Raw genomic sequence first — 23,821 nt, 5'->3', positions numbered from 1 at the left:
TGTTTGCTGCTGGGGATTAGGCTACTGATTTTAAACAGACTTATGTTGCAACTATACATGTCCCAAAGATGCTAGATCTGGTTCAAAGATGTATCTATTTGTGACTTAGAGCATCAGATCCAGGGGATTAAAAATTTGGAAACTCCCCAGTGTTCGGATGAAATGGGAACAGTGAAGTTCAGCTAAAGAGAGTTAAGATTAAAAGTTATTATGCCAGGCTTAATGTATCCTTCTAAAGCTGTGCATATTATAAATGCTGTCTCCAACACATCTGTCCATCAGTCTCTGCTGTTTTAACCATCTTCTGTCCCTTCAATTCACCACCTTTCATTAGGCCAGGAAAACTTGATCACCCACCAAGAGTAAAAACGTTTTGAAGTTTTCTTCAAATACACTGAATTCCATAATTCACATGTGTGTTCTGAAGCAACTTTTTTCAAATCATGGTATGCACATCAGGGAAAGTACCACATCTGAATTTACACACCAATAAATGAACCCTTCTAAAGTGTACAGTTCAGTGGTTTTTAGCATATTCTGTATATCTAGTATAATCAGAGCTGTACAACCATCACCACATATAATTTTAGAATAATTTCATTACTCAAAAAAAAAAAACAAAAAACTCCATACTCATTAACAATCACTCTCCCTTCCTGTCTTAGACCTTGACAACCTTAGACCCTGGCAACCATTAATCTTTCTGTCTCTATAGATTTGACTATTCTAGAAATTTCATATAAATGGAATCACACAATAAGTGGTCTTTAGTGACTGGCTTCCTTCACATGCAGCATAATGTTTTCAAGGTTCATCCATGTTGTAGTATGTAACAGTATGCTTTTAATTGTCAAATAATATTCTATTGCACAGATATACCACATTGCTTTTTAATTGCCAAATAATATTTCATTCCATAAATATACCACATTTTGTTTATCTGTTCATCAACTGATGGATATTTGGGTTGTTTCTACTTTTTGGCTATTATAAAAAATGTTGCTGTGAACTCTCATGCGCAAGTTTTTGTGTGAAGATGTTTTCATTTCTCTTGGGTGTGTACCCAGGAGTGGATTGCTGGATTATAACCATGTGTAACATCTTGAGGAACTGCAAACTATTTTCCAAAGGGGCTACACCATTTTACATTCCCACCAGCAGTGTATTTGATAAGTTCCTTATCAGATAGAATTTGAAAATATTTCCTTCCATTCCATTGATTGTCTTTTTACTTTCTTGATAGTGCCCTTTTCAGCACACCATTTTAAGTTTTGATGAAGTGAAATTTATCATTTTTTTCTTTTGTTGCTCGTGCTCTTTGTATGTAAGAAACCATTGCTTAACCCAAGTTCTCAAAGATTTATACCTGTGTTTTTTCAAGATCTTTATAGTTTTAGCTCTTACATTTAGGTCTATAATTCATTTGTACTGAATTTTTGCATATAGTTGTGAGATAGGTGTCCAACTTCATTATGATAGTGGTGAGAAGATTTATTTTAAGTAAGTGTATTCTAATTTAAGAAGTTTGCCAATTTAAAGAGAAACCTTAAATGCTGAAATATATAAGCATCTAAGAAATGTAAAAAAAAAAATTTCAGCCTTTTTAGAAAAGTCAACCTAGATTTTTCATTACTGAGGAAATTTATACTTGAATTTTTACTTTTATTTACTTTTATTTTAATATATGGAAGGTAAATGAAACTAAGGAGTGGGATAGAGGTTAGCACCTGTGCCAAGCTCTATGTGAATATAAAATTTTGTTTTAGAGTAAAGGCCCTTGTGTTTCAAGATTAAGAAAATATCTCTCAAATGTTGCCTTTGGGTCCCATATTCTTGAATTCTTAATTGTCTAATACAAGGAAATATTTCGGTTTTGATAAAGTCAAGCCTAAGGGTTAAAAATTCTTATATAAGGTATAAATAAAAATACATCAGTATCCTTAACCAAGGGATCACCAAGAAAGATTTCCACTACAGTAAGTTTATTCACATCAAGTTACCTAGTCAGCCTGGGTTGGTTATCCTAAAATGTTAGAAGCCTCTATTAAGACATTATTTTCATTAAAAAAAAAAAAAATTATGAGTTCCTTAATCCCTAAAAACATGATTTCCACATGTTTTTCACTTTTTGAACCTGTAAAAACAACTTCTTCATGACAGCTAGAATTGCAGAAGGGCTAGTAACATGGCTAAAAAGATTTTATTGGCCAAATACAGTTTACGGAGTTTTATTGACTGAGTATGCGGAAAACATTCAGTGACTCTTCGACCAACTCTCCTAGTTTTTCCAATAGTATTTTGAGAACATTTTGTAATAACTATTCACGTATCTGCAGACTCTTAAGAGATGTATTCACTTTAAGTTCTCTCTGTTGAAAAACCAACTAGCTTTATGTCTAACTCTTTTTAACTTCCTTTTGCACAGTTAGGTGGCCTTCCTCTGTGTTCTAAAAGCACTTATCCCATTATACTAGAAGAGTCTATGCATTCTTCTCTTCTACCGAGTCATTAGATTTTTGAGGGCAAAGACTGCCACATTCATACACATAATCCTAGCATAAAGAATGGCAGTAAAGGCATAAATATTGTTGCATGAATGAAAAAAAAGGTACAAACAAAAGAACAGATGAAAGAAATATGTTTATGCTATTTTTAGAACTCCTAATACTCATTTGTGAATGAATATTCATTTGTGAATCAATTCTTATACTAAAGCTCATTTCATTAATTATGTCAGACTCTTTACTAAGCTCTCTTCCCCTTATTAATGAGACACTTTGATTTATTTAATGCCTGTTTTCCTCACCAGATTATAAGCACCATCAGGATACATAGTATCTGTTTTTATTCACCCATGTGGATCCCTCACTGGCCCAATGCCAGGTAAATAATAGGCACTCAATAAATATTTGTACACTAGATGCATAAAGGCCATTAGGCAGATGCCCACAAGCACAAGGAAAATGCTGAATCTTCTAGAATGGAGCCTTTGGAGCATGGGTCAATAGCAGAACATCCCTAGAGAAACAGATTCTCTCATGAAGAGAAAGCTACATACGTCATTATACTTCGCAGTGAAATGCCCTAATTACATTTCCCTTTGAGTTGGACTGTATTATTTTTGAAGATGATAATTCAGGACCCAGCACTATTGGCACAGAGCCCAGGAAGCTAGAATCTGCCCAGCAGGACCATTCTTGGGGCATACCCAGAGCACAGCCCTCTTCCATATCTCAGATAAGGCCTGAGAAGAGAGATCTGTGACAATACAGCAATGTGAAGCAATCTCACGCCAGGAAGAATGCTAGAGGGGGGCTAAAATGGAAAAATTGATGCCTGTAAGAGATTCAGGGTAATGCTGTTCAAATTAAGGCCTTTCTCTGTTTTCCATTAGCATAGCTATCTCTCTTTTAAGTTTTGAATTTTACAGACCATCTCTCAAAGCAGCCAGTGGTAAAGTGGAGCTAGCTTATACCAGTTCATGACAGTCAATTGTTAAATGTTTGCTAAATTTGCTGCTGGTTGTTACACACCCCATTATTATAAGTAAAATTCTGTAATATAAATTTACAGCTAAATAAATTATATTAAAAACACAGGTAATAAATACTCAAAACTCACTACTTTCTATTTTATTAAATGTTATGATTATCTGTGATCTTGAGGCTATTTATACCTCTTGTAGCTATATAGTGAAATGCTATGTAACAGTGCGCTACTGCTAATCTCCTTTTTTCAACTCCTAATTCGGTGATATCATTAGGATAGCTTGAAATTGGTTATGGTGGAAGTATAGACACCATGGAAATCACTGAGCTAGAATTCAGGGATGTGGGGGCTTTTTTGTTATTGTTTCTTTGGGGTTTTGGTTTTTGGTGTTTTAGGGGTTTTGTTTTGTTGAAAGCCTATTCTTAAACATTTAACAGCATACTACAGGAGGCATCTAATTCATGGCCCAATATAATCCATCTTTTTGTAGTTAATTGTTGAAATTACCCAAACTAGGAAATCACTAGATTGAAGTGGAACTGTGAACCAATGTTTGATCTTCTGAGCTACATTTCACAAAAAGGTGTTGAGTAGGAATTGTTAAAGAAAAAAAGGAGGGAATACATGTATGTATCTGCTTAATTCCACGTCATATATGGCTATTTCTTGAGTACTTGAAACAGTGTTTGCTATAAATTAACTGTATAGCAAATATCTGAATATGTTAATTAAAGAAGTCAAGAAGTGAAATAACTTGAGTTAGTCCTTGACAAGAGGGTGGTTTGAATTCTCTTGATATGAAACTGGGTGACATTACAATTCATTTCGAAATATTTCACGCATTAAATGTTGCTTCTTAAGAAAATATTAAGAACATTTGACTTCCCAGTTTCCAAGGAATTTACAAAATCCCCTCCAAAAATCTTTGGTAGGGGAGAGTAAAGATGGCTGAGAAGAGGGAAAAGGAGAGAAAAAGATGGAAGAGGGTGAATGAGATTTGAGAATGAGGGGAAAATGCCTAAACATGAATCAGTGCAGGTAAAATGCAGAGAAGCAACTAATCATGTCTTGGGAGTACCTACTGTTTATTGTAAAATTTTTGTAAAATTAAGAGAGCTTCATACTCCTTAAATTCCCTTTTCATTCTTTGTTTAAAATTGTACGAACAATTCCAGTGTTAGTTTTATGGCATGGAGGTACTAACCTCCCTAGTCTTACTGTATAAACACAGTCACATAACTCTCAAGATGGCTTTTTCTCATTGAAAATTGAGGTTTTAGAGATGACAATGTTGATCTTCATGAATAACAAGTTTTGACGGATTCATAGTCAGGGATTTTGAAGATATAGTCTTACTTTCAAAGAGAGGTACAAACAGAGAAAGGCATAACAAAGACAGGGCTTATTTAGAAGCGACTAGTTACTCATTATAAAAGTAGACATCAAACCTCCTCAAGACTTTGAATTGTTAAGAGCTTTATATCCCTGTGTTTTTGAAGGTGTAATAAATTATTAATCTTTATGTATTATGGAATACAGCTAACATATATATCTAGAGCAATAGAAAGGAAAGGAGACGTAAATTAAACAAAGGAAATAAACCTGAAAATCAAATAATATTTAATCCTGAAATAGTTTTAGAGCCTTCAGCAAACACATATTCACAACTGTGTTTAAACATGCATAGATAAATTATCCATTTACTTCAAACTCCTTCAATTATCTGTACTGTATTGATGGGATTTTTTTTTCTCCTTTTAACTCCTATAATTGTTTATAGTTTTAATAAAAAAAGATAAATAACAGCAAACATTTATTTCACTGCTATTTTTATGGCCTACTTAAAATAAGCAATTCATGTCAGTCGCCACAAAAATTTATGAATTCTTATGTACATGTGACACATCACAATTTGTGGATTTAATCTGGATCACTAGGTTAATGTCTTAAGGTGAGCAGGTGGTATTATCGTCCACCTGTGTGGAACTAAGCTGAAGCTCAGAGAAAACAAGTTGCATAATTTTCAAAGCTAGTTAAATGGAGGAGCCCAAAGCTGAAAAGTTCTTGAAATAACCTGTCCTTTAGCACTCTTTAAATTACTCTTTCCATGGAAGTGTGAATTAAGGAAAGAATAAAATTAAAATGAGTGTGTTTAGAATACAGCCAGTCAAATATGCACAAACTATATGTACATAAATGTAAACACAAATACATGTCCTGACTGACAAGTCTTAAAGTAGGTAAATATATAAGTATATAGTAAAATGTTCCAGTTCCTATAAGAGATTAAATTATTCAGTAAGTGCCCCTATCTTTCATCTTCAAGCTATTGATTTACTTTTCAAGTATTCACAGCTTGTTAATGCGATGCTCTGAGCACTTAACATATAATAATATATTTATTCCCCATTATAACCTTTTGAAAAGGACACTACTATTATTCTCATCCCATAGTTGAGAAAACTGAGGCACAGAATGGTTAAAACTTTTCGAGGTCACATTGCTATATATGGCAGAGTCAGAACTGAAAGCCAGACAGACAGAATGCAGGATATCTGCTGCAGAATCTCTGCTGTCTCCCTCCAAGTGTCCCTAGCACAGACATGAGGAATCTCCAAAAAAAGGAGGCATAGTTTGTGTTTGTCTTTTTTTTTTTTTTTCTTTTTTCTTGTCTTTTTTTTGCAGCTGGCCAATAACAGGGATCAAACCCTGGACCTTGGTGCTGTCAACACCACACTCTTAACCATGAACTAACCAGCCAGCCACTATACTTGTTATTATTAAGGCATTGTTGGGCCTCCTTTTTGATGTGTTTGATTTTTAAATATGGTCTGAGTTTCTAGAAGTCCTGTAGGACTAACTGTAGCAAAGTACCATGGAAAAAGAAGGTATCACTACAAAATAGGGGGGAAAAAAATCTCACCAATAAAGAACTCACCAACCAGGGAGATGGGGCGAACTCACTAAAAGTATCTGTGTTCATTTAACAAGCAGGCCTCATTATTCTTCTAAAACTTGGGCACATGAATATTGAAAATGACCTCGAAGCACTAACCTCCCCTGAAAGTCGAAAGGGACTGTAATGAATTGCATCCTCTCTGTGGGGGTTTAAACATGAAGCCTAATGGTCTCCTTCGCACACACTGTGATGCCTCGGGGCATGTGGATTTTGATGCACTGCAGTGGCAATGGCCATGCATATGAATCTTGCTGGCAGATAGGTGGTTGCGTATGGCAAAAAGGGTTGGTGGATAGTTTAAAACAGTGACAAGCTATCTATACAGTGTAATTTTTAAGTTTGACAAATATTGACTAGATGAGGAGGAGGAAGTTAACTGTTTTTTCCACTTTTTTTTTTAATTGTGTTTTTCAGGTACTTTTACTTTCAGTAAAAATGATTGTATAAATGATGATTAAACTTGACCATTTAGCTTCCATTCTTTCCTAGGAAGGCAAGAGGCACCATTAGACCATATTTCTTTCCTACTTTAATTTCACATATGAATTATTATATATTTTTAATGAACTGCCTAAAATGTCAATACAGAAGATGGCTTGGGTGGATGCTGATTTATTTAAGTTTATTTTGCCAATTGAACTATTTGCACTGTTTTTATGTAAACTTTATCAAATTGGATGTGCTTCGTAACAATGTGTTATAGAGAGGACTTAGAGTTTACAATCAAATGTACTTGAATTCGAATCTCCTTTGCCCCACTTTATAAAAACAGCAAATGACTTCACCTTTCTGCACCTCGGAGGAAATTAGGAATAACAATAGCTATCTCTCTATGTTAGTTTGCAAACTAAATGGGGAGAAAAAGATACAGAACAGCTAGTGTGGTTCTTGATACATAGCTACTAATTAGAAGAACTTATTACAGTTATATTTATTATTTTTATAGAGAACTGAACAGAGTTGGGAATCTAGTAGCCTAACTGATGAAATTCCTTCAACTGTGGATTCCGTAGAATACATGAATATTAATCAATATCAAGACAGAGTTTTCTTATTTCATATAGTCACCCATTCAACACTGTAACAGACATTTTCAATCGACTCCTATTCCATTGGCCACCCCAAGAGATCACCTGCAGAGAGTTTCCATATAGTCCCGAGAATGTTTGCTGGCCATGGAAATGCAAGGGAGTTAGCACCTCAAGAATGACTCTCCACCAGTGACCGAGGGATGGGAGTTGACAGATAAATACTTGTTTCCAGGCTGCTTGGGGGAAATTCTGAAATGTGATCTTCACACTGTCTCCAAGGAGCCCTGGTGCCTTATGCCTCAGTTGCCCAAAATGGTACATCGCTAATCAACACATTCCTTTTTGGCTTTCTTCTCTCCTGTCTTCCTTCCCCACTCCTCACTGTGCTTTCTGTGATCACTTCCAAAATAAACTACCTGTCCCCCTGTAATCCAAGCATATGTACTGCAATCTGGGAATTTAGATCTGACAATGCACCTTTGTAACATGGGAGCCCCAAATCTGAAAGGGTACACATGTAGTGTTCACCAGTTCCAAAGAAACTGACCCAATACTGCAAAAGGTAGAGACATCCATTTATTAGACTTACAGGAGGTGCTGATGCTAAAAATCCATACCACCATGGGGTACATACAACAGTAACATAGTGAACAGATCAGAGGAGAGGTGTAAATCATTTGCATGCGTATGTGTAGACCCTCACCCGACTCAGAGATTGAAGGTGATCTGGCTGAGTAGATAATTTAACCCCTCCTGACACCAGAGTAGTTAACACTAGTATTCTAACTCCATTTACATGCTAATTCATTTACTCAGGACTCCTGCTTCCTACTGTCTTCCGTTTGTCTTAAAAGAAACATGCCTTCTCTTGGGTAAACTACCTTGGCCAGGGTAGTTTCCCAGGGTGGAGGGGGAACTCTGGCATGCACAGGGAGGGTGGATAGGTCTATGTCCTGCATTTGCTTTACAACCTTCTCAGCACCGCACTCTACCGAGTGAGCCACGGGCCGGCCCAGCTACTTTACAACCTTCTTGAAATGTATCATCACAGCATTTGCCCAGCTCTGAAGTTGTCTTGCCTTTGGACATCTCTACATTCTGGGACTAATTTACTTGGTCCAAAGAATGTGGACACTATTTCAGTCCCTTTTTCTACTGTAAGCCTGACTGAATGCCCCCAGCATTTCCTTCTTTCCTTTCTTTCTAGAAGCTCTTGAAACTGCATTAAATCAGATCCTGGGCTTGTTCATGGGGATGAGGAAAACCTAGAATGCTATTTAGGGATTCTCCTTTAAAGGTATTTATCTCTTCTCTATGACCGCTTCCAAGGATAACCAAATTTTTAGCTTCATGGATATGCCTATGGCCAAGGGGAAAGTTTTTCTGTATGGTTGTCTTCATATTTTTTTCCAAACTACTTTTTTCTCTTTTAGATTTGAATAGTGTGCTCACATTCACTCAATCGACTCATGCGTGACATCTTCAAACCACTTTATTTTGGATGGAGATGCATGGCCAGGCTAACTAAATTTTCTCTTCTCCACCAAAAGATTTCCTTGTTTGTATACTGAGGCTCCCCATGAGACTGACCATTCAAAATTACCATCACTCTATCCAAAACAAATATGAATGGTCTTGTTATGATAATATCACTGTGAGTCATGAAGAGTAGTACTCTACTAGCTCTTTTTCTTTCTGGTATTTACCCATAGTTGCTTTTCTTTGCCAAACTGAGTCTGTTATTCCTCAGTTCCCTGTATCTAAAGAAATAATTGAAAAATATTTAAGTACCCCCCCATCTGTCTCTTACAGGAAAAAATACATAAGCATGTAATCTGCTCCCAGTCTTCCACTCTACACAGGGAAATGTACAGGGCACCATATTTTAGAGTCGTCTTCAATGCAAGTGGATACTGTTTTATCTACAAAGGCTTGCTGCTGTGCTGCCTAAGCCACTGGTATACCCTGGTGAATAAAAAGACATCTCTCATCACATTCATATAAAAGAGAGAGAAACCTTTAAAATGAGAGGTGTGAGGAAAAGCATCGATTCAAAGGGAATTTGTTAGTCTATGTTTTATTTTTTGAGATGCAAATATTGAATTCTAGGGCTTCATGGACAGAAGCCCGGACATAAGTTCATATCTTTCCTTTACAAGAAAATTTGAATAAAGCATAATAAAAGTGTGCTGTGCCTTCAAAGGAAAGCTAGCTTTATCCCTGTGAAGCTCAACCATATGAATCTCACTTAAGTACCAGGAGGAATCCATCTCTCTCATTTCCAACTGTTGCTGTGAGTGTTAATGAAAAGACTTTCATGCACTTGATCTTTCATGTGAATGATAGATTAGAGTTACATCCATATAACTGTAATTCACATTGAGAATATCGCATTAAGTGCTGGGAATAAAATTAACCTAATATATAAATGGCTGAATAAGCCTAAAATCCAATAAAAATATATTTCATGGGAATGAAAAATGACTAAGGTATCTTTTCTCCTCCAAATTTGCTTCAGGTGTCAACAATGAAATTTAAAGGTCTTAAAAAGATAGTTTATATCACGGATATCTGACATACAAATAAAATAGCTTTTCTTTGAAAGTCATATTAAGTATCCACACCTGTGTGCAACCCATGGTACTCAACGCCGCACCCCACAGATGTGTACAATCACGTTTCAATCAAAAAGAAATAGAAAAATAAAAACAAAAGTCAGATGAAGGAGTAAGGGTTCAAACTGGCATTTAGCTCTTTTTAAAAAAAAAAATTGTCCCGTAGCTGTTGTTAACATTAATTTATAATATTTTAAGTGATATGATTACGGTAACGCGTGCTGTAATTGAGGCTTCCTTTCTTAGGTGTAGAACACGCTTCACTTTCTTCGGCGGCCAGTTACCTGGACATGGGAATCATTCTCTTGAGCTTTAACAGGAGCAAAACTCAACTTTCTTTACAACAGACATGAAGTAATTTAATCACGAATCCTGATGATTGAGAGAAAATGTACTGGCTTAATCAGACAGTCTCTATTTTGTAACTTCTTTGGGAATAGAGATGATCTAGGATTAAACTTTAAAAGCAGGGTTAAATTTTAGCTGCCAGGAGTCTTCGCTGGTCTGGTTAATTTCAACTGTGGACACACATCTAGGACACTCTATGCCAAAAGCAGGCCTTGAGTTACAGCTTGGCAAAAATATGAAATTCCAAGTTCATCTCACTTCTTACTATTTTCTAAGCTATATTCTTTAGCTTTCTCCAACAAAGAAAGTGAACACTTTTACAAAGTTGTGGAGATAGCTTTTTTTTTTTTTTGGTAAAAAGTTCAAATCATTTGTATCAATTGTACGGATGGAGAAATGTGTTTGAGTGTAGTAGTAACCCTAAGTAGGTGAACCCTTCTCTGGAAACTTATTAGGAGGTTCAATCAAATGAGAAACAGACAAAAATTCCTTGGTGGGGTAGGTTTGGGGGAGAAGATGGCTTGCATGCAAATTGTCTCTAGGTTTTTGTTACTTCTGCTGTTTTGATTTTGTTTGTTTGTTTTTAAAATGCAGCCACTCATTTTCCCAGTCCTCAGAGTGCCCTATTCAGGAACCAACCATTTTCTAGATACCTGTATTTATTTCATTCATTTCACCTATAAGGTCCTCCAAAAACTTCATGCCTTTGCAGTTAGTTTGTCCTTCCAGATAATTCCCCCTTTGCATATTCTCTGAAAATGTGAAAACAACTGAGGGCCACATTTGGCACTTGAAGGGACAAATGTCTTTTTCGATATACCCCTCACATATCTATATATTCAATAATCAGTTGTGTTTAAAAGGAGAAAACTTAGAGTATGGGTAAAAAGAATAGTGAAATCATTTCTTGAAGAGAATTCTAACATAACCAGGTTTGGTGTTGGTAAAAACGAAACAGATGAAGAAACGATATAGTTTTAAAGATAAATAAAATAAGCAGGGGAAGAAAATAAAATACAGTTTAAATCAGCGTGCTCCATCACCAAAAAATGACATTAATAAGGAGCTTGCTTATTACAGTTTAAATTATTTCTCTGTTTATATCCAGAACCACATGATTTTTTAAATATTGTGATTCCTCCTGAGAAAATATTTCCCAAATCTGTTTTTCCAGTTTATGCTCAGTAATTTTTTTAAAAAATTTTTGTGCAAATGTTAACCATCCCAGATATAAATACTTAGATAATGAATCCTCAAATGGCTGCCCTTCAGATTTAATCATTATCATCATTTTGCCAGCCTGCTTTATCCACCCAATCCCAGACATCACCTCTAACTACTTCGTTATAAATTTCTCATTACATGAAGACCAATTATCCTTTAAAATACATATAAACAACTGTTAGTGGGAAAACTTTTTACAAAGATGTCACAAAGAATTGATCATCTTTCTTATAAATTCTTATTGACTGTATCTAACAATATTGTTAGAGACAGTGGGAGTCTCAGCAGCCCTTTTCGAGAATTATTTTCTATTCTGGGCACCTTTTCTGGGTGGTCTCTACTTGCCTTGAATTCCTATATCTCAAGGACAATTCAAGTGAACCCCTTCCTGTCCCTCACATGAGTCACTGCAGTTCTAAGACGTGGTACTCTTTAGCCAATAATAATTGCGCAAAAGAGTTTTGAATGGACATGAGCATTAGGCAGTAAAGTAGCACAGACTGAACAGAAAATGCTTAGGAGAAAATTAAAGCCAGAGGGTAAGTCCTGTGGCCATCACTGAAGGGAAAGAAACGTCCAAAGTATAGAGCCAATTCATCCCAAATATTTTCACATTACATGTTGTAGACCTAAAGATTTTGATGGACTTTGTAATCACTGATTTAAAACTTGTGATTTATAATTACATGTTTCAGGTGGTTTCTGAGAATTGTTTATCTCTTCCAAGTATAGAAAAAAATAAAATTACGAGTACTAATCGAATATATTTTCTCTTCTAATCTTGCCCCAATGGTGTTCAAAAACTGTGATGCATTAATCATTTCACAGAACAGCTGGCATCATTGTTTAATTAGCCTTCACAAAACATTTATTCCTTCTGAACATTCTCCTTTAATCTTTCATTAATGCTAGAGTGCTAAATTTTCCCCATTTTGCTATTATTGTTTATCTAATAAAATTTTTACTGTATGCCTCTTCTTTTCTGGGTCATGCAAATTGATGTTTTTGCAGCAGCATCTCATCTTTCTAGGAGGCCTGGTACTTGATAAACTCTCAACTTATTAGTGGAGTTAAGGTTTCAGTTATATTAGGTGAGCTTTGAAATGAGGTTTTCTCTCTTCATAGCTTACCTGAAAATGTTCCTTTTCATGCAGCCAAGCAGAGGAGAAAATTTTATTAACCAAAGAGAGAATTAATGGCACCAAGTAAGCCAGCTGGAAAGGTTTTGTTTGTTTTCTTTCTTGATTTTTTTTTTATGTCTGCCCATTCTTTGTAAAGATATTGCATATAAAAATCTCAAAGAGAGGTCAGAATAATCAGCCTAAGTAATCAGGCCCTGTTGGCCCAGCATTTATATAAATAAATAAGAATGTAAGTTTATTTCCTGCTCAGAAGCTGGCTGCAGATTTGCTAAGTGATTGATTTGATGCTAATTTTCTGCATGGACTTCTCAATTCCTTCAATGCCTGCCCTATGATAGGAAAATAAATTCAGCCAAGCTGACTGAGCCAGATTAAGTTTTACTTGAGTTTTTAAGGTTTGGAAACCTCCTCTTCTCAGCAGGATTATATCTCCAAGGGATTCTCACTTATGATGTCCCAAGAATGCAACTTGCTCTGAAAAGACTGCAGAAGTTCCCTATGTCCAAATCCCAGTACGTTCTAAGGATGTGACTGAAATCAACATATTCATGGCCAGGGTCCCCATGTTGCTCACTCTAACACCCTCTCTCTTTAACATCAGTACTTAATGTTGGAAAAGGTCCACACTGAGAGCCTTGGCAATGTTTCTGCCCCAGCCTTAGATGTCACTCACTGTCATATTTTGATTCCATAAGAATCACCTTCTTCATCTCAGTACACCCATGAATTGAAGAGAGAGATGGAGATTTTTTCTTTTAATATGCAATTAATGGGATGATTAGATGAAATAAAGGGATAACTGTGGCACATAAAAAATGTGTTACTGAATGATACTATGAGAAAAAGAACATTTGACTGAAGGCCACATGTCTTGAGGAAGAAATTCTCTCTTCATGGCCTTTAGGCAAGTTGCTTCCATCTTGGGGTGGAGGATTTCAATTCATACCAATTTCAAGAAAGAATCAAAAGCAACTTTGTTTTGAAGTCATTCTAGCTCTAGTTCTTTTAAAATTATGCTATCCTGTTGGAATCTCTCATTGTAGACTAATTTTTTCACCATTTATCATCCAGGACCCCAAATTACGTGAACTATTGGATGTGGGGAACATCGGGCGCCTGGAACATCGCATGATAACGGTGGTGTACGGGCCTGACCTAGTCAACATCTCCTATTTGAATCTCGTGGCTTTCCAAGAAGAAGTGGCCAAGGTATGGTGGATGGAAAGTTCTGAAGCTTGTCATCTTGAACTGAATCCTTGTGATATTATACTGACGCCTGTGAAAGACTGAATTTTTGTCATATTTAATACGTATTAAAATTCCATCTAAAAATAATTCAGCTGCTAAGTAAAGTATAAGTGTAATTCAAACACTTCCAAATAATGGCATCTACTTAGAATTATGGACATTTTTTTTTTCCATTAGGAATAAAGCATTTAATATAATTCCTTTGCAAAACAAAATGTAGGGCCGACCCCGTGGTGCACTCGGGAGAGTGCGGCGCTGGGAGCGCAGCAGTGCTCAGCGGCCGGTCACAAAAAGACAAAAAACAAAAACAAAAACAAAAACAAAAAATGTAGATAAAACCACATTCCATTTCACCTAACCAATTTATCCCAAGTCACTCTCTCTTAGCCTCATCCCTTCACCACTTTCAACCCCATCTCCTTTTCAACTCCCTCCTGAAGAGCAGACATCTTCAACACGTTTTTAGCTTTTTTTCCCCTGTGTAGCACTTAGCCCAGCACCTTTGATGTAGCAGCTGCTCAATTAATATGTGAAAGAATGAAAAAATAAAAATTTTTAATAATAAAAATAATAATTAAAAATAAATAATATTTACTTAGCTATGGACTAGAAAGATTAATTAGATGTAGCCCTTCCATTAAGGATTTGTTAATCTACTAAGAAAGTGGACCTTTCAAATGCATACAGAAGTAACTGGCATACAGGTACAATACAGCAAACAAGAGGCTGTGAACTTCTAAGACCCCTGGACTCAAATGTGATGCTTTCTCAAGAAATGTCTAATTGCCGTTAAAAGAATACTGAAATGAACATATTTAAGGAAGAGCTTCCCCCATGTTTATAGTTTATATAATCATAGTGATGATCCTTACCTTTCATATAATTTCCTTCAAGAATTAAGAATATGAATCTAAAAATACTTTGAAATCTGCACATCATATATGTGCTTTTGAAGAGGCCTTAGGTCATGAATCATAACTACAGGGTCACTTCAGGTCAGTGTGCATTGTCTGGGCATTGTTATCTGTAATTTTTTAACTCTCAGTTTTCTGACAATTTTCTGAGCTACACTAGATATAGTGATCTGGCCTCTACTTCATTAGTGATTACTGGCAGGGATTTATTTCTAACATTTACGTAACATCAACTTCAATTCTGATAATGGAACAAGTAAAATGCCAACCAGTTTTAATACTCTAAGGTCTTTAGAAACTACTCTCTCCAAGTATATTACAAACCTAATCCATTTACTCTATTTAAGAACCAAGTTACCCATTTACTTCTATGGTATAATTTACACTTGGCGAGATTTCAGTTTAATGAAAGATTATGTGTGTGATAGCACTGTAGTTGCCCTGCAAGAGTTCTTATTTTGGTATCCTGCTCGTAATCTATTGAGTTGTATATTCTACATTTCTCAGTATATGGATAGATAGTTAGATGGCTGCATGAATATTTGTAAAATATTTTAAAAATATTTTCCCCCAATGCAATCATATTCCCTTTAAAAAATGAACAATTCATGAAATTCACTAAACGTCAGTTAAAAACACTGAATAAATGACAGTGACTTTCAGGCAAGCTTTACTGGTAGTGAATATAGATTTTACATTACATACCAATTACAGTATCAATGCATATCTCAAATCACATCAAACCTTTGTGCAGTTGTATTTAGAATATATTCAATTTCCTCCTCTCTGTGGGTTTCTATCCTTTAATTTTCCTTGGAGATTTTGGTTTTTGAGCCCCGTAATATTCTCCATCAAGACTGTACCTATAGAGATTTTCCCAGCAACTACTTGATATTCCTGGTATAATTAACAAAACTGTGGGGTATATTTTGCCTTCCCTGGCTGTGATATTCTGTAGGGTACGTTTTCCCCCACTGAAATCGCTCAGCCAGAAAGTTAACATGTACAAACTCGGCTTTACTCTGAAAAGCTAATTTCCATACTTCGTAACTAGTAATTGATCATTGTCAGTATTACAAATGAATTCCGGCTCATTCATTCATTCAACACACATTTGGTGGGTGCCTTCTCTGTGCCAGCCACAATTCCAGTGTTAGTGATACAACGTGAAAACTTCCCTCTGAGAGCCAGAATTCTAAAAGAAATAAACAGATAAATCACCATTAGCCAGTAAACGTATCGTATGTCAGATGGAGATCTGTCTGGAAAAATAAAGCCCTAGAAGAGGGAGTGAGGGTAGCAGAAGGGAATTACCTCTTTCTGGGCTGGTCAGAGAAGGGAAAAATCTGAATGAAGTTGACTAACTACCACCATATCACAGTTTTCCAAGAAGTCTCTTTGATCAATGACAAGTTTTAAATCAGAACTAAGACTTAAACTTTTTTAAACATATTATTTTGGAATTGTATGATTTTTTTTCTAACCTAAATCACCTGAAATTGAATTTTTAATTTATTCCTTAAGACAAGTAAATCTTTTAAGAGATGGACATGGTAGGAAAACGGTCTTTCAGCTTCGGTAGTTGGACTAAAAATGTGGTATCTATTGAAATTAAACAGCAATCATTCTCTCTTTACGCAGCATGATTTGTCCACCCTTCTGTAACCTAGAAATCAGCCTCCCCTGCTCCCTGGAGGGGGCCTCCCTTGAAAGTATCTGAGAAATAGCTAGTTTGTTTCACAGTTGCTCTCTGACTTGCACAATCATCCCTGCACCTCCTGCTCCCCTAACAACCAAGGGACACATCATGTTTGCTACCACTTGGAACTCCTGGACTTCGTTCCACCTCCTGGGATACCCTGACCTCTACACAGAGCTGTGGAGAGGTGGAAAATATCACCATCTTTCGTTTCCTCTCCTATCCTTAACTCCCAATAGTCCTCTACTCTTGACTGCATGGTTTATGGTAAGGCTGGAGACATTAGCAAAGAAAGCAAAACAGAGGAAGGGAAAAAAAGATAAACTGTATGTTAAATATACTACCTCATGGTCCAAAGAAGAAGAATAGAGGTAAAAGCTACAGAAGACATCCCCTCAGAGATACACTCCAGTTGCTAGACAGCTTCCCAGTTATCTCCATAACTGAGTCTTCCTCAAAAATCCCCACAATATCAATCTCTAGCCTCCTTCAGGGGAGTGTCTCTCTACCCACCATGGTTACTTTTCTGGTGACTCCAGCCCCTTCCTTCGCAGGACAGACCCTGGACCTGAGTGTCCACTCAAACACAGCTTTCACCTCACCTGTTCAGTCTTCAGCATCAGGAAAACCCAACATGGACTCTGGCCCTCTGATTGCTTCCAATAGTCTAGAGGAGCCTTTAGCTCTACAGCTCTTGGTCTGTTCTCCCTTGAGATCCCCCACCAATGAGGGGTGCTGTTTTGTTCATCTCTCCTGTTCATCCAGCAGTTAACTCTTGGAACAGACACAGGCACATTCTCAGAAACAGCATAGACTAGTGTAAGGGTTGGAGGCATAAATCTCTACAGGGCCTGAGCAAATGTATTAATAATTGCGTTGCACAGTGATAAGGCAGAGAGGATTCGGGAAGGGAGGCAAGGAATTGCAGCAACCTGACAGTCCACATACGCCATTCTAAAGGGTGTAGCTTCATTCCGCTCTTACCAAATGTTATCTTGGAGCAGTGGTTCCAAATCTTCAGCTTGTAGCAGCATCACCTGGGGGGCTTGTTAAAACACAGATTGTTGGGCCCCAGACCCTGCAGGTCTGGGAAGGAGCCTGAGCATTTGCATTTCTAACAAGTTCCCAGGTGATACCAACGCTGCTGGCCCAGGCACCACACTTTGGAGATCTCTTCCTTAGAAAAGCATGGGATTGGTGTTGCCGTGTCTTTGGGTTTTCTTTCCAAAGGAGCTGGAGAATACATGTAAGTTGTTACATATTACAACAGTTGTTTGAAAACACCATCTGAGCCAAACAAAATATAGCTATGAGCTGAATAAGACCTGGGGGCTTTCATTTGGCAGCATTTGGGTCTAGATTCACATTAAGGAAGAAAAACATTGACCTAAATAAAACTTCAGGTCCTGACCCCTCAGCAGAATGGAGAAAGAACATAACATTATTTTTCATAGCAGAATCAGCACTCCCCATCATATTTGTTCATTCTCTAATGTCCACACCATTCCTAGAGCCCTCTGGGTGCCTAAGAAATGTGGCCTCTCAGCAGGACATTTTTCAAGAAATAGGGAGATATCTCCCCCTTAATGATTATTAAGGAAATTTTTCAAAAGTTTTATAATAGTCACTTTTCTGTGCCTTAGATTGGATCGTATTCCTAAAGAGAGCACCTACATGCCATGTAAGGGGAAGAGAGACAGAATAATATGAAAGGAAATCTTTCAGATGCCTCTAGTCTCCATTTTTAAACATGTAACTTGAAAATTAAAGAATGACAGAGACAAATCATGATTTAAGTTGGCTAAATTTAAAAGTCAAGAAGAGCACAAGCACTACACAGTGTTCTGCAAGCTCACCTTACAACATTCAACCCCTTAATTAAACACATGTAAACCAGGCAATTGAGAAATTGCTGCTGGGGGAGACAAATACGGGCTATTTGCTGCAGAAAATAAGACTCTGTTGCAAAGGACATATTTTCCCCAGCAAGGCCTCATTTATTTCTTTTTTGTGGGAAGAAATTAAAAAGGGAAAGTAGCTCATACTGATAATATGAGTCCTGGGATTGGGGCTTTAGGAAGGAGCCCAGTAAAGAGAAGACAGCACTGGAAATGGAGTTTATAAATCAGAAATCTCAGCTGCACTCTCCTGCTAAATGGATGTGAGCCTTCAAGCCCATTGGCAATGTGGGTACATTCCTCATTCATAAAATGAAGAGCTTGGATTTATTCACCCATTTATTTATTCAACAGAACTTTATTAAGCCTTCTGCAATGTGTCAAATTCTGTTCTAGATGCTGGGGATAAAGCAGTGAACCAAACAGATGAAGACCCTTGCCCATGAGGAGCATACCTTCTAGTGAGGGAGAGACCATAAATAAAATTAATAAGCAAACTAAGTGGTGTATTCGGAAGAGAGAAGTGATACTGACAAAAATGAAGTAGGGGTGGGGAGTGCTGGAAAAGGAAGGGGGCATTAAATATGGCGGTCAATCTAGCCAGCTCTGAGAGGTGACACTTGAGCAAAGACCTGAAGAAGGTGAGGGAGTGAGCATATCTAGAGAGACAAGGCTCCACGTAGGGGAGCAGCAAGTGCAAAGACCCTGGGGCAAGAGACCATCTGGTGTACTTTAGGAACAGCAAAGGGCAAGTGTAGCAGAAGCAGAGTGAGCAAGATTGAGAGACAGTAGTGGCAGAGGGGAGTGAGGCAGCAACTGCACTTGATTTCGTTGTAGGGTGGGATAGGCTTTTGAATGACTTTGGCTTTTATTGTGAGTGAGATGGAAGCAATTAGAGGGTTTTGAGCTGGGGCCAGACATGATCTGACTTAACATTTAGTCAACAATGGACTGCAGGGGAAGCAGCAATAATGGAAGCCAGCAGATTAATTAAGAAACTACTGAAATATTTTAGGTAAGTTGCTGGTGACTTAGACCAAGGTGGAGCTATGGAGGAAATGAAAAGGGGTCCAAACCTATACATATTTTAAAGGAAGAACTGACAGCATATGCTTATGAATTGTAGGTTGCATGTGAGAGAAGAGAAATCAAGGATGATGTTAGACTTTTGGCCCAAGAGACAGGAAGGATGGAAATATCACTGACACAGAAAATTCAAGCTAGAATGTAAATTTTTGTTTGGGGGTATATAGCAGGGGTTCAGTATCAGTCATGTTCACTTTGAGGTTATGATTAAATATCCAAATAGAGTTGTTGACTAAGCAGTTAGATATATGACCCTAGAGCTGAGTGCCAAATATAACATATAAATTTAGGAGTTATTAGGTACTTAACAGTATTATAAATTCATTATAGTGTTTCATAGAACTGGATGAGATCAGCCAGGAAGTGACTAGACAGAGATGTCCAGAGCCTGAGTCACTGACACTCCAATATGAAAAGATAAAAAAGAATCAGAAAAAAATGGAGACTGAGAAGCAGCCGGAAAGGCAACAACCTACCAGTGTTTGTCATTGGAAGCCAGATGAAGAAGGTGTTTCAAGGAGAAGAGAAGAGAATGATCACCTGGGACAAATGTTGCTCATAGGTCAAGTAAGATGAAGGCCAAGGATTGACAAGTGGATTTACTGATGCAGAGGTCAACTGGTAGTCTTGGTTAGAGCAACTTCACTGCAGAGGTGGGGTCAAAACCCTGATTGAAGTGAATTCTGGGGATTATTGGAGAAGACAACAAAGTCCAAATTTATTGCTCTTTTGAAAAGTTTCGATGAAAAGGGCAGCAGAGAAATGGGAAAGCGTCTAGAAGGGGAAGAGAGATGGTTTTTAAGATGGGAGAAACAACATGTTTGTATACTGGTGGGAATGATCCTGTAGAAGGAAATGAAGTGCTGATGTGGGAGAGTAGAATTGCTGGAGCAGTTGTTGAGTAGGCAAAAGCAGTAGGATTTAGTGCAGGGCTTGGTAAACTAGAGCTCCAGGGCCAAGCTCAGCCCATGACCTATTTTTATAAATAAAGTTTTATTGAAACAGAGCAATGCTCAATTGTTTACATATTGTCTATGACTGCTTTTACACGACAGAGTTGGTAGTTATGATATAGACCACATGGCCCACAAAGCCTAAAATATTTACTGTGTGATTCTTAACAACAAAATAAAAAGGTTTTGACCCTGTTCTAGTGCACAAATAGAACAGCTGGGTTTAGACAGGAGCAAGGGCTTTTCATCCAGAAGAGGAAAACTGGAGCACATTGATAGACATGTGGTAAAGTCCATGTAGGGGAGTTGGAGAAGTTCTCTTCTGATTGCCTCTATTTTCTCAGTGGCAAAGACAGAAGTCATTCACTGAGAGTAAGGACTGTTTGATTTCTCAAGCCCTTTTCAGCACTAGTTGGTGAATTTCTTTTACGATCTGACTGGTAAGGTTAACATGGTCTACAAAAGACTGATCATTTGCATCTACCCACAAAAATAGTGTTATTTTGAGCAAGTTAACAGATTCATAGGATCAAATTTTCAATTGAGCAATGACTTTGAAGATAAAGTAGTTTTCTTCGGCCTGCCTAATTCTAGTCCCTACCCCAATATTCTGTTTTTCTTTGGGAGGGGGTGATGTATAGAAATAAGTTTCTAGGAGTGTGTACTATTCCCTGAAGTCATGCAGTCTAAACAGCATTGTGCAGGTTGCAAAAGGCACGTTGCTCTTAGCCAGAGGCAAGAGTTCACAGGATTCCATATGCTGGCGTTTCATGTGAACTTTCAGGAATCCAGTGTGCAGCTGTTGGGAGACCACACGTCACCTGGAGAATCTCAGCAGTAATAAAATCTGTCCCATCATTTAGCACAGGGGAATCCCAGTATGCAAAGGAAGCAAAGGTGAAACCTTCCCTGTTTTGGATTTAGAAAGTCAAAATGATTTTCAGCATGTCTTCCCTCTGGGTTCTTATCCCTTTTCCCATCATTCATGATGAAAATTGAACAGTATACTTTTTAGGAAGGCTGGAGCTGGTGTTCTAGGAAAGAGTAGATCCTGTGTGCGATGAGACTGGACACTAAGAGTCCCCTATGGAGGGCCACCTGGAAGCTCATCCCTCACCCCACTCCTGCTTTTTATTTATTGCAATATATTACTGAGGTAGCTTACCCCCCTGTGAGACAGTATTTGAGATTCAGTCTCTGATATTAAGTGTTAAATAGTTTGACACTATGATAGGACCCTGGGTGGGCACATTGTTGAACCAGAACCCAGTCTGGCAAATTACAGCCCATATGTTGATCCAGCTGATTGAAAAGCAGTGGATTGGACCAGCAAGGATCTGATAGGTTGAGATTAAAATGCCTAAAGGCAGAATCATGCAGGCAAAATTTTAAGTTTACTTATTTATACAAAGGTTGGCAATCACCATTGCTTTCAATCCCTACCTCTTTAAGCACTAAGTGCTTAATTTGTTTGTTAAACAAACGAATTTATTTTTCTTGTTTAGTCACTCTAATGGGAACTGAGCCAGACATTTTCATGTTTCTTTGAAATATAGAAACCACAAAAAAGTGTACAGATTCTAACTGTATACCTTGATGGATTTTTGAAAAGGGAATACACCCATATAACCAGCACCTAGATCAACAAACAAAGCATCACCATCACCCCAGGTATCTACACTACTAACATACCCCTATATTGATATCTAACATTACAGATTAGTTTGACCTGTTTTTTTAAAATATTTGTAAATAAAATCACAAAATACAGTCTTTTTGGTCTTACTTCTATTATTCAACATTAAATTGATGAGATTTATGAGATTCTCCTATATTTTATGTGTGGTTGCAGTTCATTTATTCTCTTTTCTAAATAGTATTCTGTAACCTATTTTTCTACTCTACAGTTCATGGGTATTCAAGCAGTTTCCAGTTTAGGGCTATTACAAATAGTAATGCTAAACACATGCCTTTGTATGTGGTATGTACCTGCAGATATAATTGCTAGTCATAGATGTTCATATATCCTGCTTTGAAAAATACTGCCAATTTTTCAAACTGGTTGAGCCAGTTGGATTTTTAAATGTTATTTTACACAAGCAAAAAAAAAAAAAAAAAAAAAAAACCATTTAGCAGAGGATCTCTGTATGTTAAATTATCACATTTGGAAGTAGCTGTCACAGAATAAATGAGCTCTCCAAACCATAATTTTAGATTCCTTTAGGGGACCTCTGCCACCTCTGTAGCTAGCAGTGAGTGTCTTAGAGAATCTAATTCATTTATTTTAAGGGTATGATCTGGGATTTCCTGAAAGTTTTCCTTAACTTCATCCACATCAGTTTCTTGCCCACCATATGGATAATGTCCAAGCTCTCTCAGTTTCCTAACTAGGTCTTGCATCTGTTTTCTCATCCCCCTTCTTCCTGCTGTCTTGTTCAAGCCCTAGACGGGTCTCATCTGTAATCATCTCATACCTACTTTCCTAGAATCCTTTCTTTGCTCTCCAACTCCATCTGCCCATCTGCATAGGGATGGTATTAAAAAATAAATAAATAAATAACCTCAAATCTGATCATGCTTAAAGTTCTTTTCATTCTCTGTTACCTACAAAATAATTCATTCATTCAGTTATTTAGTGAAAAAATATTTACCGAGGGCCTAGTATGTGCCAAGCACCTCCCTGGGCACTAGAGATTCATCAGAGACCAACACAAAACACAACCTCTACTCTCAGTTGCTGATGACTCACCACTTTGATCCCTGCACCTTTCTGCTCCAGCAGTTCCTAACTACCTGTGATTCTTCTGCCTTTATAATTTTAATTTTAATACCTTCATAATCTTGTGCATTCCTCTATTGCCCTTCATTTTTGTCCACCAGGAGACGTTCTAAACATCCTTGGTGACTAGTATCAACAGAGCTCATCCGTGTCTATCACCATCCTGTGATTCCAGGCATAGCTTATTGTTCTCTCTTCTGTTCTTCCATGAACCCCAGGCCTAGTTTCTATTGTATTTATCACACTGTAATTATCCATCACTGTGCCTGAAACCCTACTTTGCATTTGTGAGCTGCTCAAAGTCAAAAACCATAGCTTCGTCACTTTTGTGTTTCCAGGATCTAGCATATAGGTGCTCAATAAATGAGTTTGGGATGGAAAAGAAAGGAATAAAGGAAAGAGGGAAGGAAGGAGGTAGGGAAAGAAGGAAGGGAGG

The 23,821-nt window shown here is 37.3% G+C and overlaps 1 protein-coding gene across 1 annotated transcript in view; it reads left to right on the top strand.

The window, feature by feature from the left end:
* PLCB1 (phospholipase C beta 1) overlaps positions 1 to 23,821 on the top strand; it is a 682,047-nt gene that overhangs the window by 431,996 nt on the left and 226,230 nt on the right. The window contains exon 4 of the mRNA XM_063090151.1: positions 13,880 to 14,017. Within this exon, the coding sequence (XP_062946221.1) occupies positions 13,880 to 14,017 (138 nt within the window). The remainder of the gene's footprint in view (positions 1 to 13,879; positions 14,018 to 23,821) is intronic.

The sequence above is a fragment of the Cynocephalus volans genome, chromosome 1 (assembly GCF_027409185.1).
Source record: "Cynocephalus volans isolate mCynVol1 chromosome 1, mCynVol1.pri, whole genome shotgun sequence".
NCBI classification, from domain to species: domain Eukaryota; kingdom Metazoa; phylum Chordata; class Mammalia; order Dermoptera; family Cynocephalidae; genus Cynocephalus; species Cynocephalus volans.
The sequence above is the reverse complement of the archived record's forward strand: the minus strand, read 5'-3'. Positions and strand labels throughout refer to the sequence as shown.